General features: G+C 47.4%; 1 protein-coding gene across 1 annotated transcript; it reads left to right on the forward strand.

Moving 5' to 3' along the window:
* Positions 1-749: 749 nt before the first annotated feature.
* LOC142451005 (keratin, type II cytoskeletal 1-like) lies at positions 750-5,406 on the forward strand. The gene is made up of 9 exons (XM_075552942.1): positions 750-1,361; positions 2,269-2,483; positions 2,606-2,666; positions 3,114-3,209; positions 3,373-3,537; positions 3,657-3,782; positions 4,317-4,537; positions 4,953-4,987; positions 5,072-5,406. Exons 1-9 carry the CDS (start codon positions 750-752, stop codon positions 5,404-5,406), a joined length of 1,866 nt encoding a protein of 621 aa, XP_075409057.1.
* Positions 5,407-17,380: the final 11,974 nt, after the last annotated feature.

Raw genomic sequence — 17,380 nt, forward strand, 5'->3', positions numbered from 1 at the left:
CACCGGGTCATTTCAAAGGAGATGGAGAATGCAGTTGAGAAACCAGCTTTCCCTTCTGGTTCTTTCGGTGCACCGACTCACACATTCTGCTATGTGATGATGACTCCCCAACTTTCCTATCAATGTGGCACACTTCAAAAAGCTTCCACGCAGAAAACCTATTCTTTCATTAAAAAAAAAACACTTATTAAAGCCCTTCCTCTGGGTTAGAAGTTGTAACTTGGGGAACTCTGGAGTTTGGAGGGCAAAGCTCTGTACTGAAAGGAACCAGGGAGCTCCTCCTGAGAGTCAAGCCTGAGGAATTGCATCCGCTGAGCGTAAGGCGAGATGGGGTTTAGCAGGTTACAAGGATCAGACAAGAACGGAGATTTACATAGCTTTGCAATAAGGCTTATGAAATCCTCCCCAGAAAGCACCAGACAGCTTATGTGGGGTCCCCTTTCACTGGACGAGAGATCTTGCCTGATTAGATGATTGCCACATGAGCCAATCTTGCCGGCACAGCAATTTCAGAGCCCATCCTAGGAGCTAGGTGTGTAGTGTTTATCATATTGTTGAGGCTCGTAAAAATCTTGTATGGCTGCAGGCAAACCAGTCCCTGAGAGGCACTACATCTCTGCTGACTCCGAGGACCAAGCCCAACCTCCTCTGTGTGTATATAAGGGGACGTCTCTGGGCTTGGGGTAGAGGAGTGTTCTGCTCCTTTCCCCAGTCGGTCTCTATTTGCTCCAGCGATTCTCTAAGTCAACATGAATCGACAGTTCAGTTCCTGGTCTGCTTACCGGGGCGGAGGAGGCTTCAGCTCTGGATCTGCTGGAGTTCTCAGCTGCCGCCGGACAACCAGCACCTCCACCCGCCGCAGTGGGGGAGGTGGCGGCAGATTTTCCACCTGTGGCGGTGGTGGTGGTGGAGGTGGCTTTGGAAGTCGGAGTCTTGTTAACCTTGGTGGCGGTAGAAGTTTCTCTCAAAGCGTGGTTAGAGGAGGTGGATGTAGTGGTTTTGGCGGTGGTGGCTTCGGTGGCGGCGGCAGTGGATTTGGTGGCGGTGGCTTTGGCGGTGGCGGCTTTGGCGGTGGTGGTTATGGCAGTGGCGGAGGTTTTGGTGTTGGTGGCGGCGGTTTTGGAGGCAGAGGTAGTTTTGGTAGAGGAGGCGGTTTGGGTGGAGGTGGCTTTGGGGGTGGTGGATTTGGAGGTGGCTTTGGGCCTGTCTGTCCCCCTGGCGGCATCCAGGAAGTCACCATCAACCAAAGCCTTCTGCAACCCCTGAATGTGGAGATCGATCCTCAGATCCAAAAAGTCAAGTCTCAAGAAAGGGAGCAGATCAAGACACTCAACAACCAATTTGCTTCCTTTATTGACAAGGTGGGTTTACGGAGGCAGTGCCTTGGAAGAGCCCCTCCGGGTCATCTGCAATTGGCATAGCCCAGACATGATTTCTGTGTTTGCATAGTCATGAAGATATTTTGTGGGGTGGCCTTGTAGGAGACAAGGTTTGCTTATGTATGACGCTAATGACCCAACTCTCTCTTGGAGAGGGATCAGCTCTTGGACTGAATTAGGACTCAACTGGGTAGAATGCAAAGAATAGAAAGGGGGCTAGCTGAGCATTCTGGGGTGCAAACGAAGCAGTCGTCCTACTCATAAACGGGACTTTGACCTGGACAGAATGTGTTGTGATACTGTAGCAGAGAGCACACAGTAAGCACCACATATCTTTTGCTCTCAGAAGCTCCATCCTCTGGGATTTTTATGTGGTTTCTGAACAAGTGTGGAGATCATTTTTATATTTGTCGTTCCAAGCACCAGTATTGGAACAGTAAACAAACTTTCTTTAATTGTGGCTGACTGGTCGATGAGATCAACTCAAGTTTCTCACAATAGATCTTGACTCCAACGTGGAACTTTGCTACGGTAGCTTTGAGCTGAATGGTAAGGAAATGCAAACCAAGTTTGATGCTAATACACCTGAAGCCAAAGGGAAGGACACATTTAAAAAATATTATGTGTCTAGTTCAAGCCATAATGATAGTGATTTATATATATGCTTTTGTGATTTCATATGTGTATAGCTCCTTTCTCCCAAAGTTCCAACTGAACCAGGACTGCAATTACTGTTCTCAGGGAAAGGAAATCTTCCTCCTATTTCTCATTTATCACGGGCAGGGAAAACAGAGAAAGGCATAGACCATGTGATGTGATGGTTCTTTGGTACTTAGCGGCCATGGGAACCCCTTGGGTAGCAGTGAGTAATGAAGTCTTCTCTCCTTAGGTGCGGTTCCTGGAGCAGCAGAACCAGGTGCTGCAAACAAAATGGGAGCTGCTGCAGCAGGTGGACACCTCCACAAAAACCCACAGCTTAGAGCCTCTGTTTGAGCAGTACATCAGCAAGCTCAACCAGATCCTGAACCAACTGAAGAGCGACCAGTCTCGGATGGATTCAGAACTGAAGAACATGCAAGACCTGGTGGAGGATTTCCGGAATAAGTAAGGAAGCCTGGTTGGGCAGCTCTTGATTTGGGCAGTTCTCATAGTTTTATGTCTCAGGAGAAGAGGGTGGTCAAGGTGTTTACTCTTCTGCACCTCCTCATCACACGGGCTTTCCACAGGTATGAGGACGAGATCAACAAGCGGACAAATGCCGAGAATGAATTTGTAACCATCAAGAAGGTGAGCATTCTGTAGGCTAAAGCTCACAGGGAAACAAATAAGTACCGCAAGAGGGTTTCATAAGCCTCATCAGAGCCGAGTGGTGATGTGCAGAGCGAGGTCCCACCAGTATCTGAAACGGAGTCTCCCCCTCCTCTCCACCTTCTCCACATACACGATATTCACTTAACCTACCTAGAAACCTCCGGGAAGACACATTTCTGAAACAGCGCTCTGCTTTTCCAGATTCTTCTGTTTCTGGTGTCATGAGCAAAGAGGCACGTTACCTTGGTTGTGATACCAAGGTGGTGGTGGTTGTGGTGGTGATGGGGGTGGGGGCATGATCCAGAAATGGTAAGCTGACGGCAGTGAAAAGGAGTAGACCCCAATCCTGTTTGGAAATGACCCTCACGGTGGATGTCTTGTCCGGGGACGGAGATGGCTTCATTCTGTCTGTTCCTCCTCCAGGATGTGGATGCTGCTTATTTGACCAAGGCTGATCTTCAAGGCAAAGCTGGTCTTTTACAGCAGGAAATCGATTTCTACACAACACTCTTTCAACTGGTAAGTCCTTTATCGTTAACCAAGTTTACCCATCTGAGAGCTTTTAAGCCTAAACCCACCACCAGGCAGGAAACGACAGGTATATCTTCTGTCTAGCAATTGATTCCCCCTCTAAGTTTGTGTCGGAGTGCTGTGGACGTCACTGGACTATGATGTCTTGCAGGAGTTGTCCCAGATGCAGACTCACATCAGCGAAACCAATGTCATCCTTTCCATGGATAACAACCGCAGCCTGGACCTGAATAGCCTCATCACTGAAATCCAGGCCCAGTATGAGGACATTGCCCAGAAGAGCAAGGCCGAGGCTGAGTGTATATACCAGAGCAAGGTGAGTGACCTGAGCGCCTCGCTGAGTTTCTCTTGCTATCGTGCGCGCCTTTCCATATTGGTTGCTGGAGCCATGGGGTGCTCTGTGCACACCTGATCCCCTTCATCCACCAACCTTAGTATGAAGAGCTCCAGATCACCGCTGGCAAGCATGGGGACAGTGTGAAAACCTCAAAGATGGAGATTTCTGAGCTGAATCGGATGATCCAGAGACTTCGATCTGAAATTGACACAGTCAAGAAGCAGGTGCGTGTGCCCTCCTCCTGGGCCTCATCTTGATAGAAGGGAGGTGGGTGGGGCTCAGGCGATTGGAGGGTGCTGTTCCAGTTTTGAATCTTGCAATCCATTCTAAAGCTACCTTCTTACTCCCAGCTGATTTGGAGATTAGACTAGTTCCCAGCATTTCCCCATCAGGTTTACGATGGACGGTCTATGGCCCACGAGCCCAAGCGAGACTGAGAAGGTGGCAGCGGGGAGAGCTGAGGCTAGGCATTTAGAAGAACATTGGGTCTGTAATAGAGGAGTCTTGAACCAGGGTGAAGATAGAATGAGACGCCACCCCCACCCCCCTTGAATAATTTTGGAAGGAAATTGACCCGGCGACTGCTAGGTTCCCTGCTCCCCGCATTGAAAGCAGGAGAATATGTGACAGTTTGTCCGGAGGCCCAGGTACTCCACTGGGCTCCGTGGATTTGCCTCACGGGTGGAGAGGTCATTTGGGGAGTAGGCTGCAAAGGTAAGGTATGAGAAGATGTCATGTGCTGAGGGTTCCTCTTCCAGATCTCTCAGCTGCAGCAAAACATCAGCGATGCTGAGCAGCGTGGGGAGAATGCCATCAAAGACGCCAGGAACAAGCTGATGGAGCTGGAGGACGCCCTGCAGAAGGCCAAGGAGGACATGGCCCGGCTGCTGCGTGACTACCAGGAGCTGATGAACACCAAGCTGGCCCTGGATCTGGAGATCGCCACCTACAGGACGCTGCTGGAAGGAGAGGAGATCAGGTGAGGCGGCGGCCTGCTCTGGCTGCGCAGGAAGGTACAGGTGGCTCAGGAGGAGGAAAGGCGTGTTTTTTCACTTTGAGAGCCAGACTTACTAGACGCCCCAGACATATTTGCCAGTGGGTGGGGCATCTCAAGGAAGAGCTTTGGGCCGGAGCGATTTCTTCTTTGGGGCTCGTCGGGTGTCACCTGTCTCCAGGGCAAGGCTGACTCCGAGGGGCCCTCCCTTAACTACGGGGTTCCCGCGACCTGTCCCCAGCACAAAGGACGGCGGGCCGGGTCTACAGAAGAGACGGGGCTGGGTTTGGGAGCGAGAGAAACGGAGCGCCCACCCTGGATGGCTTCCGTGGGCAGGGGGGGTGGGGGTGGTCTGCGAGGCTGGAGAGTGGCTGAAGGTCTTCTTTCCTGTTGTCCCCAGGATGTCTGGCGAGTGCACCCCCAACGTGAGCGTGTGTAAGTAGAGGGTCCGGTGGGCGCGGGTTGGGCCGGGCCGGGAAAGGGGATTGGGACGGAAGATAACGGAATCTTCTCCTGCAGCTGTGAGCACCAGCCACACGACCATCAGCGGAGGTGGTAGCCGAGGAGGCGGCGGTGGCGGCTATGGCTCCGGAGGAGGCGGCGGCGGCGGCAGCTATGGCTCAGGCGGCGGCAGCTACGGCTCCGGAGGTGGCGGCAGTGGCGGCGGCGGCAGCTATGGCTCCGGAGGTGGCGGCGGCGGCGGCCACAGAGGTGGCTCTGGTGGCCACAAAGGCGGCTCTGGAAGCCGTGGTTCTGGAGGTGGCAGTTCTGGTGGCCGAGGCTCCAGCTCCGGGGGCACCAAGACCTCTAGTGGCAGCTCCAGCGTGAAGTTTATTTCCAGCACTTACTCCTGAGAGTCCAGATAAAGATGCGCCTTCCACCCGGGTACTCTCTCTGCCCCAACACTACCAAACCCGCTTGGCAAGACCGCGGTCATTTGCCCCAGCCTGTTAGGGAGAAAAGAGCTTTGGTTCGCTTTGGTCTGTTTCTTTTCTTCTCTGCTTCCCAACGGCCAGTGGTAATGTCAGTGGCCTGACTCTGACCACGCTTTGTACCTTGGCTGAGAAACAGCCCAGTCACGACCACTGTCCACATTATCCTCCGGAGAATCTTCCTAAATCAGCCAGAGGAGGGCCAGCTGGACTTCCAGCTTCTATGACACACACACGTACTCAGAGCACATGCTCTGCATGGCTCCTCTCTTGGGACCGCCCCTGTGCTGCTTTGGTTCTGTATATATGGTGTAAACCAGCCCATGTCCTTCTGCTGCTACAATAAACTGCATTTGAAATTCCCCATGAGTCTCCATCTCCTTTGTCCGTCTCCCCCAGCCCCCTTGTCAACCCCGCCTGCCACGAACGGGTGCTTTGTGGAAGTGAAGTATGGGGAGGTGAGCTATCTGTAGGAGAAGCAATGGGGGAGGCTGCTGAGACAACATAGAATGAGGCTGGGAAGTCAGAGCGCAAGCTCCTTCCCAGAGGTGGAGAAGTCACGGAGGAATGGAGAGTCTGGATGATGGGTTTCTGCTCAGGCGGTTTTCTTCAAAGAGGCAGTGAGAAAGCAGGTAGGGAAGGAGGTGGTTGGCATTGGGCAGTGGGGGAAATCTTCTATGGAAAGGTAACTGCTTAAGTGGGCCAGCTAATGAGAGGAGGCGGACGGGGTAGGATCAGAAACGACAGCCGTCCAAAGCGAGACTTTGGCTGGGAGGGTTCAGGGACTGAGAGTGGTAACAGAGAGTTGGACATGCCATGTCCACCCCTTTCGGTCCACCGACCCAAGCCTTGCTTGAGCTGAACATTTTCTGTAGACGCACAGATGGAACTTGTGACCCTAGTGTGACAGGGTTTCACCGTGGTCAGAAGCCTGGGCATCTGAGCTCCTACTGCTTCGGTTTGGAGCGTACCATCATCCCTGCCTAGTTCTCCGACAATGGGCAAGTTAGGAGCTTTTCCGTAACTCTGTTCTCTTATCTCTCACGTGGGGAGAATAATGTCTCTCCCACTGGAATTGCCTTGGGTGCGTAGACAGGAAAGGAACACAGGGCAGGAGGGAAGACTGGGTGTCATGTTGGAAGCCAGGGTCGGGACTGACTAAGAGGATGAATGAATAGGACGTGGTACCTTGTAGTCGCTCAGTAAGTGCCAGTCTTCACCATGACAGTGCGGCGGCGGCTGCTGACGAGAATGATGATTTTGTCACTAGCAAAACCCTCCCAGCCGATCTCCAAGCAACTCAGCAGATGCTTGCTCTCAGGAGCCAAGTGAACGTCAACTTCCCAGTGGTTCCATGGTCACCAAAAAGGCAGTCAACTTCTCTGAGGGTCAATTTTCTTGGCTTCCAGTTATAAAAAGTCTTCTTGGCCCCACCAGCAGAGTTGAGGGGGAATAAGGAGTGCATAGGTCAACAGGAGTATGACGTAAACTCAACGTGAGCAATGCATAGCCTTCCCCCCAGCCATCCCTTCAGCAGAGCCATTGCTTGCGCTGGTCGATGTGGGAGTCTGGGAAACATTATGGTAGCGCAGAGAAGGCATTAAGGCGCAGAGAACTTGGGCGTAAGCCATTCTGCTATCTAAGGGGCAGGCAAAGGGAAATAATCCACAGGTGACTGGATGTATGGATTCTTGGACAAGTCACTTTACCATCCTGAGCCTCGGTTGACTTGTAAGTGAAACGGGGCTGAGAATGTTTGCTGAGAGGCATCAAGAGGTTATAAACGACAGTGCTTGTGATCTATGAATGTGTTATACAAGAGTTATTAAAGTAAATCAGAAAGGAGTGACAAAGGAGTGGAAGGAGGCAGTGACTTGCTCAGAGCCTGAAAAGAGGGCAGTGCCATAATGTCATTGCCGGGGCTCAGTGACAGCTCTGTGGGGACATTGCACTGATTTTCTTGATGCACATGAAGTAGAATCTGCTTGCATCGTGGGGACTGACTTAAGTGAACCAAACCCACAAGAGATAGGTGTGCAAGCAAGAACGTCCAATTATTAGCTTATTGGGGGAACCCACATTTTCCATGAAATGCTAGAGTTTCCTCGTCTTGCTATCAAGACTCGTGGGAAAGTGAATCAGTCACAAAAGATGGCATGTGCTTGTGCAATGAGAACAATGAAAGTCCTAATACGTGGGTGGACCCGAGAGGGAGGAATTATCCTCCTCCCTGGGAGATTGGAGCTCAGAGGCCACCAGATATGGCCCCTTTCTCCCTGTGACACTGTTGAATGGACAGTGGGGTGTTCTTGCCCCCTGACTGTCATTTCTAGGTTCTTCCTTAGGTGCATCACACACCAGCAGGAGAGATATTCCTGTTCATTTTGTTTTCTTGGTAAGGTCAGATAAGAAACAGAGACTGCGATAAGCTTATCAACGTCGATAAGGTAATAAAGTCTAAACGAAAACCTTGAATAAGTCAGCATAAAAATAAAGAACAAACTGGAGTGAAAATCAATAGCCAAGCACATTAAAAATGTAGCAAAGGAAAAGTCCTCATTTAGATTTGTTCAGTAAATAGTTCTGGTATACTTAGTGTGTATTAGTTCTTAGGCTAATCATTGGGGCTTCTATTGTGAGTCTTAATTAATATTCTTTATTTTACCTCCCTGGGTTCTAGAATTCATTATATAGAACTTAGAGACAAAATCAATGATTAAAAGGTTTATTAAGAAGTTAACAAGTTGTAATGCTAATGAGAAACGCTAGGGCTTGAGTTGCTTATCAGGACTTGTTGCAAAGTTCTTTGAGGTCTGCTAATAAACACCCTAATAATAAGAGCTTTATGAGCCCCAATAAAAAGATTTATTAATTAAAAAAATAAACACCCTAATAAATAAAGGGCATGTCACTCTGCTATAACCCTCAACCCAAGGCATTCAGCTCAGGTTCTGAGTCTCAAACCTAGCGACCTGAATTAAGTGCCCAGAGGCACCCCACTCCAGTAAGCCTCAGTCCAAAGGCACTGGCTCTACTGCTGTGAGGTTGCAAGCCCCACTTCCCCCATTAAGTGCTAGAGGCACCCTAATCTGCAAGCCAGCGTCCTGAAGAAAAGCGCTCAGCGTTTCGTGCTCCATGGCTTAGGAAGTCCATCGCTCTGCTTTATGCTCTGGATCCTGGCTAGCTGCTCCTGCTCCTCTGATGTCACAGCTGTCTTTGGGATCCAGAAAATTTTCAAGGCAGGGCTCGTGGGTCCTGAGGATGGGCTCCATGGCTGGCTCTTGCTGGTAATGAGATCCCTTCTCCTGATTCTCAGAGGCCTCATGTTCTATGCATCAGGATGGAATTGCAGGGAATCTTGTCCACAATGACTCATCGGTGAATTCTGTCAGTGTCTTCTCCCTTCTTCTTACCAGCTCAGTGCAGGGAAAGGCCATTTGGTCGGAGTTAGACACTTTGGCTGCACTAAATAGTTCACTGCCCCTGAAACTCTGATGAGTGAGATAGCTCTTGCCTAAGAGAGCTGACAGACTTGGATGGTGGGGAGTATGTAGACATACATGGCATATAAGTGGCATCTCTACAGAACTCCTGGTGATTGAAAGTAATGCTTGGCTGGACTACAAAGGACGGATAGGCGTTTATCATGCATACAAGGACATTCAAGGCAGAAGGCCATTCAAAGAAGAGAGGACATGCTATGCAGAATTCATAATATGGATAGAAACATGGAAAAGGGCCCTTGCATGAAATATTTGAACACCTGAAGGAGCCTGTCTTAGTCTGGGTTGACTAGAGAAACAAATCCATAGAGACTCATATGTATAGAAGAAAGAGCTTTATACACAAGAGCAATTGAATATTGAGAAAACACCCCATCCAGATAAAGTCCATAAGTCTGATATTAGCCCATAACAATCTATAAATTCCTCTTTAGACTCATGAAACACATGCAATGACACCAAATTCAAAAAGATCACAGGCCAGTGGCTGGAACGTCTTGCGGACCCACTGGGGTGTAAACATCTCGGTGCTGGCATGGGTCTCCATGTGGCTCCTCCAGCTCCAGGGCTCTAGTGTAGCTCCATGTGTTTTGTCATCAGGAATACGAAGCAGAGAGAGTATCTCCCACCTCCAGGGAGGAAGACAGGAGTTCTCAGACTCCTCAGGAGATGGCCAACCCCACACAGAGGCCTCATCAGCTATGACCCCTTCACAAGTTGACAGATTATGTAACTTCCCTCAACAATGACAATGACAAGAAGAAAGATTGCAAGGTTTGCTAGAGCCAATTAAGAAGGGTCTTGCAGCTCATTCTAAGTGGTGTGGCCTCTAGTTTGTGGGTCAGCTGTTCTCAGATGGAGTTTGGGGACATACTGAGTCATTATAGCCTGCTATGTACTGGGCCAGTAGGAACAAAAGGGGTTGCTCAGTGGTAGAGAAATTGGGCACAAGCAAACGATATCCTGTCTTGTTCTTGAGTATCCCCTAGGAAATTTGGTCTGTATTTGGTGATATCGTTCAATGAAATGTCTCCTTTCCCTTCAATATTTGATGGTTGACACAGCCATCATAGCAAAGAAGAGCCCAGTAAAGGGACCTACTAGGAGAGTGACATGAGTGAGCTTGGTAGGTGGACTAGATATTAGCAGACTACTGCAAAGGTACAGGTAAAAAATGGTCAGAGCTCGACTCTCAGTTAAAGTCTTCATGTGCGTGTGTGTGTGTGTGTGTGTGTGTGTGTGTGAAGAAGAGCTTTATATACAAGAACAATTGAATATTGAGAAAACATTCCAGCCCAGTCGAGATCAAGGCCATAAGTCCGAGATTAGCCCGTATGTCTGATACCAATCTGTAAAGTTCTTTTTAGACTCATAAAGCACATGCAATGATGCTGAATGCAGGAAGATCACAGGAAAGTCTTGTGGATCCAGTGGCGGTAGAGGCATCTCAGCGGTGCCAGGGGTCTCCATGTGGCTCCTTCAGCTCCAGGGTTCTCGAATAGCTCAATGTGTCTTGTCAGCAAGCGTGTCTCACAGGGAGTTAGTTCAAGTCTTTAGAGGTGGTAGAGTAGCCAGAAATGGGGCATGCATTCTGGAAATAGGTCAAGAGTCAAGTCATCCCGGACTTGAAGTTCTCGATTTGGGCTGGGGTGAGCAGAGTACAGTGGCTTCCAAGTCCTTGGCTTGGGTAATATCTTAGGCTGGGTTCTCTAACATAACAAAATCAGTCATACTAGTATCCTTATATGTGTATGTGTGTATATATGTATATGTATACATATACATTAACAAGGTGTTACTGCCCCCCAAACCAGAATTTTTCTCCAAATCTCTGATTTTAATTTTTTTAAATAAAACAACCTTATCACCACCAAAGTACACGTAATACATTTGTCAAATCTGTGATTCCATTCTTGGAAACATTTTTCAAATTCGTCTGTTTGGATGGCTGACAGCACCTCCCTAGTTTTTTCTTCACCTCTTCTGCATCATCAAATCGCCGTCCTTTCATGTCCCTCTTCATTCATGGAGACAAAAAGAAGTCACACACAGTGAGGTTAGGTGAGCAAGGTGTATGGGGCAAGAGAGGCATGCTGTTTTGTGCCAAAAATTGGTGCACTGAGATGGCTACATGAGCAGGTGCATTGTGGTGGCGGCAAAACCAGTCCCCCATTTGCTACAAATCAGGCCTTTTTAGTTGCACACTGTTATGCAATCTTTTCAGAACCTCTAAATAGAAAACTTAACAGTCTGACTTTGTGGAATGACCTCCAAAGGCACTATCCCCCTCACAGTAAAAAAAAGAAGAAAAGAGCATTGTCTTGATCTTCTATTCCACTTTACGAGCTTTTAGTGGTCAAGGTGATGATGACATCTTCCATTAACTTGATTGACATTTGCTTTCCGGGTTATAAATAGCACCACGTCTCATCACCAGTAATGACCTTGGGGAAAAAAGTCTGGGTTGCTTAGGAGCTGTTCTTTCAAAGCATGCCATGTTTCCAGTTGACTCTCTTTTTGCTGGTCAGTCAGAATCTGAGGCACAAATTTCATGGTGACCCTTCTATTCCTAAATGTCCTACTAAAAATTTTCTGACCCGAACTCCAATATAGTCCAGATAACTTTCCCATCTCTTCAATGGTCTGTTGACTGTCTTCAAGCACAAGTGCATGAATTCTGTTGACATTTTTGTCTGGGGTGGGCAGATGTCAAGACAAGATTTGTCATTAATCAACATTTCACCTTTTTTGAAATGAGAAAACCGCTCCCACACTTGAGTTTTTTCCACAGCACTGACCTCGTCAGCTGTGTTCAGCATCACAACAGTTTCTGCGGCATTTTTCCCAAGCAGGGAACAAAATGTCACAGCCGCTTGCTGTTTTCTTAAATTGTCTATCACAAAAAGCAAGGTTTGAGAGAAACTGCTTTTAGAAAAAAATTCACTTTCCCCAGAGAGCACCTTCCCTGGCGACATCACTGGATGCACTAACTCAGAGCGAGTTGCTCAATGCCTGCGTAGCAGGAGAAATATATATGAAGAAAGCTCTGCCTAGTGGAGCTTTTGCTGGCTTTAAGGGGGTACCTTCCCTTTGAGGAATAGTGTCAGAGCTGACCACCTTGAGTACCTTATCACCAAGGCCATTTCCACGCAGCGATTAGCGAAGGCTGTGGAGGCACAGCTCCCAGGGAGCTCGCAGCCAGCACTTTTGCCCCAGTTCTGTCTCACAAATCCCTCTCCCCTTCTTGTTGCTAGGTACCAGCAACTTCACAATTGCTCCTGCACTTAATCCCCTTGTTGAAGCGACTGTGTCCATCCATCTGCTCCAGGACCTTCCACTTGTTTGCTGCTGCTTTGCTTTACCAAACATGACGGCCGTCTCAAGGGGCTAGTCTCTCCCGGCAAGTCCAAGGTTTGTAAGATGAAGTCTCCCCATCCTTGCCTGTAAGGAGCACTGTGCTGTACTTTGTCCAAGGTACTTCAGTTTGTCCTTGTAGCAGACCATGGTACTTTCAATATTCTTTGCCAGTGCCACAATTCAGATGCATCAATTCTCCTTTGGCATTCCTTCTTCAATGTCCAACTTTCACATGTATAGGATGTGATTGGTAATACCATGGTTTGGGTCAGGCGCACCCTAGTCCTCAAAGTAAGATCCTTGCTTTTCAACACTCTAAAGAGGTCTTGTGCAGTCGATTTACACATCTTTTGATCTCTTGACTGCTGCTTCCTTGAGCCTTGATTTTAGATCCATGCAAGACAAAATCGTTGAAAACTTCAATATTTTCTCCATTTATCATGTTAACTACTGATCCAGTTGTGAGAATTTTGGTCTTCTTTATATTGAATTGTAAACCATACTGAAGGCTACAGCTCTTGATCTTCATTAACAAGTGCTTCAATTCCTGCTCACTTTCAACAAGCAAGGCTGCATCGTCTTCATATCACAGGTTGTTCATAAGCCTTCCTCCAATCCTGATGCCATATTCTTCTTCATAGAATCCAGCTTCTCTGATGATTTTCTCAGCAGACCGATTGGATAAGTATGGCGATAGAATATACTCCCAACACCTTTCCTGATTTTAAACCGTGCAACAGCCTCTTGTTCTGTTTGCTCAATTGCATCTTGATCCATGTACAAGCTCGGCATGAGCACAATGAAGTGTTCTAGAATTCCCATTCTTCTCAAGATGATCCATAGTTTATTATGGTCCACACAGTCGAGTGTCTTGGTATAATCAGTAAAACACAAGTAAACATATTTCTGGTGTTCTCTCCTTTGAGTCACGTTCCACCTGACATTAGCAATGATATCCCTTGTTCTGGATCCTCTTCTGCATCTGTCATGAACCTCTAGTAGTTCCTTGTCAATGTATTGCTGAACCATTGTTAGATGACCCTCAACAAAATTTCACTGGTATGTGATATCAACGATATTTTTCTATAATTTGAGCTTTCTGATGGGCTACCACTTTTGGAATGGGTACAAGTATGGCTCTCTTACAGTCAGTTGGCCAAGTAGCTGTCTTCCAATCTCTTGGCATAGATGAGTACGTGCTTCATCAGCTTGTTGCAACATTTCAATTTGTATTCCATCAAGTTCTAGAAGCCTTGTCTTTTCAGTTAATGTTCTCAGTGCAGCTTGAACTTCTTCCTTCAGTACCATTGGTTCTTGCTCCTAGGCCACCTCCTGAAATAGTGGAATGTCAACTAGTTCTTTTTGGAACAGTGACCTTATATATTCTTTTATCTTCCTGTACCATTCAATATTTTGCTCATAGAATCTTCAATATTGGAGGGAGGGGGGAAAAAGAGGACCTGATGCAAAGGCCTTAAGTGGAGAGCAAATGCTTTGAAAATGATTAGGGCAAAGAACTATAGATATGCTTTATACAATTGATGTATGTATATGTATGGATTGTGATAAGAGTTGTATGAGCCCCTAATAAAATGTAAAAAAAAAGAAGTCATTATCAGTAGGGTGTGAACCCCAACTACAGTGGACCCGATGCCTTCAGGGAGAATATCTCTAAGAATTGGACCTCCCACCATGTATGGCAAATAGCCTCTAATGTTTGGCATATCTTTAGGGGAGACAAATCTGGGGAAAGTCTTTTTATATCTCACAAACTGTCACCATTCAATTTATCAGTAGCGTCTTGGGCAGTAAAAACGAGACCCTGATGGTGATCAGCATGGACTATCGTAAGGAGAAGGTGATCTTCTACAGCAGCAGTCATAGTCTCCATGCCTGTCTCCCACATAAAACTCCACTCTCTGCTTCCTTATCCTTGGACCCAGAAGGCAATGTGAGTTGAAGGACTTCCAGTATATTAACTGTTCCAGGAAAGTGAGTTGAGCTGAGTCCTCTGCACTGTTGGGATAATATGATACATATTATTATCATATGTATGATAATAATGGTCCTGGTTTTGTTTTTCTAGAAAACCCTGCCTCACACATTTGTAAGCAGAGTAAGAATCTCTATGTCTGTTGTCACATCTTCCTCCACCGCCACCCCTGTGAGTTTTCTGCCCAGGTAGATGCCTGGTACAGGTGTGTGTGCTCCCTTGGTGATAGAATCATCCACATGAGTTCTTCTGCCATCTGGCTCCATCCCATGTGTTCTTTCCACAGCCTCCTTTGAGTCTGTATTCTTTCATAATAATAATAAAAAAGCAAATCCTCAAAAAAAAAAAACTTCAATATTGAAACTTGAGGCTTTAATTTTTTTCTTGAGTTCTTTCAAATACACTGAGTGCCTTTCCCCTTTTTGGTTTTCTAACTTTAGGTCTTTGTACATTTCATTATAAAATTTGAGTGTCTTCTCAAGCTGCCCTTTGAAATGTTCTATTCAATTCTTTGACTTTATCATTTCTTCCACTTGTTATCGCTACTCTAGGATTAAGAGCAAGTTTCAGAGTCTCTCTTCGGAATCCACTTTGATCTTTTCTTTCTTTCCTGTCTTTGTAATGACCTTTTGCTTTCTTCCCGAATGATGGTCCTGATGTCCTCCCACAGCTCATCACGTCTCTGTCATTAGTGTCCAATGAATCAAGTTGGTTCTTCAGATGTTCTCAAAATTCAGGTGGAATTTTGGCTCTCATGGACGGGCTTGTTTTGCTTCTCTTCAGCTTTAGCCTGAACTTGCGTATAAGCAATTTGGTCTGATCCACAGTCAGCCCCGGGCCTGTTTTAGCTGCTGATATTGAACTTCTCCATCGTCTCTTCCCACTGATGTAGTCAATTTGATTTCTGTGTATTCCATCTGGAGAAGTCCATGCGTATAGTCGCTGTTTGTGTGGTTGAATAAAGGTATTTGCCACGAACAAGTCGTTAATCTTACAAAATTCTATCATGTGATCTCCAGCTTCATTTCGGTCACAAAGACCATATTTTCCAAGTACTGACCCTTTCTCTTTGTTTCCAACTTTTGCATTCCAATTGCCAGTAATTATCAATGCATCTTGATCACGTTATTGATCAATTTCAAACGGAAGACATTGGTAGAATTCTTCAATTTCTTTATCACTAGTGTTTGTGGCTGGTGCATAAATTTGAATAATAATTGTCTTCATTGGATTTCCTTGAAGGCAGATACATTTAATCCTATCACAAATAGCATTGTACTACAAGACTGAGTTTGAAATGTCCTTTTTGACACGAATGTGATGCCATTCCTCTTGACTGTCATGTCAGACATAGTAAGTTAGATGGTTTTCTGATTCAACATGGCCAACAGCAGTCCATTTCAGCTCCCTGATGCCTGGGATATCAGCCTTTATGGCTTCCGCTTTATTTTTGATGACTTCCAACTTTTCAATTATTAGTCGAGTTCAGTAGCTGTTTCTTCTTACCTTGAGTCATGCTCCATCAGCAACTGAAGCTCTGAAGGCTCCACTCCCACAGGCTTTCCGCACTTTGTGTCGCCAAGGTCGGCTCGACTTGAAGAAAGCAGTGGCTTTTCTTTCACATCACTCAGGCCTCTGACCCAAAGGGCCCATCCTCCGGCACTGTCTCCAACAATGTTCTGCTTCCATTCGTTAAGCCTTCAATGGCGGACAATGGCTGATTTTTCAGAAGCAGGTTGCCAGGCCTTCCTTCCAACACACTTCTAGGTGACTACACGCTGCTCACTGTACGGCGTGAGGGCTTTGCATCTCCCAGGGGTCCTCGCAGCTCTAGCACCCCCACCCCGTGGTCAAGCTGAGGCACCTCAAAAGCACAAACGCATTATTTCTTCCCACTAGTCCTCTTGCTATAGTCTCTGTTATTAACTCGATAGCTAGGCCTTGTGTCAGCTTGGCTGGGCCAGAAGTATACTCACTCTCATGATGAGATCTGCTATGAACAGCCAGTCGGTCGTAAGGTTAGGGCAGGACCTCACACAGCCGTGAGCCCCGATGCAATCGATTGAAGGAAAGGTGCCTCAGGGCTGTGGACTGCTCCCTCATGAGAGAGTGCTGCGGAGAGATTTGCTTCCTTTTCCTTTTTGCTGGATCTGGATCCTGTATCTGGACCACGCCGGGCAGTTGGCTAACTGATTAAGAACTCCAGTGCACGACTCCAGAGGGCTCTTCTGCTGTGTTGTTACTGCCTGACCTACAGTGACCCTTTGCCCAGCAGAACGAACCACTGCCCGGTCCTCCACCGTCCGCACAGTGCTTCCTCTGTCTGAGCCACTGCTGCAGCCACTGTGTCCATCTCTCCTTCGAGGGCTTTCCTCCTTTTTTGTTGCGTCCCTTAGAGTCTCCATATTTCCCACTAAAGAACTAGGTATACTATGAGAATGTGAGGTGCTTGTGCCCCCCCAACAAGGGGATTGGACATCCTTATAATAGTGCAGATCACGTTCCTGGCATCCTCATAGGAGTGCAGCTGTACGAATAAGGTGCATGCAACCCTAACATGGGGATTGGTCAGTTTTGCCATTCTGCTAGGCTTAAAACGAGCCATCTGAGAGGTACTGCCGTCCAGAAAGGAAAGATTAGCTGTGGCGTGTGCCTTTTGGACCTGATATCCCTGTGCTAAACCTCTTTGATCCAGGAGAGAGACGAATGATACCAAAGATGGTGAATAACAGCAAGAAGCAGCTCCAGCAGAGACATGTTGGCAGTAAAGGCCGCAGAACTAAGAGACCAGCACGGGGCCAAACAGCGAGATCTTGGTCCACAGAGCTGGGAAGCTGAATGTTCTCTGGCCAAGGCTTCCTGGCTGAGCGGAGTGACTTTGGACACTTAACTGACAGAGTTAAAAGAGCCTCGTAATACTTGCCTGAGAAGGGTGGGGGTGGGGTCCAGGTTGAGGAGCTGAGGCCTGGAGAGAGATCTGCCTGTGGGTACAACTGAGAAGAGACTGACCTGAGTCAAGAACTGTACTCCGAGTGTTCCCAAA

The sequence above is a fragment of the Tenrec ecaudatus genome, chromosome 6 (genome assembly GCF_050624435.1).
Source record: "Tenrec ecaudatus isolate mTenEca1 chromosome 6, mTenEca1.hap1, whole genome shotgun sequence".
Classification (NCBI taxonomy): domain Eukaryota; kingdom Metazoa; phylum Chordata; class Mammalia; order Afrosoricida; family Tenrecidae; genus Tenrec; species Tenrec ecaudatus.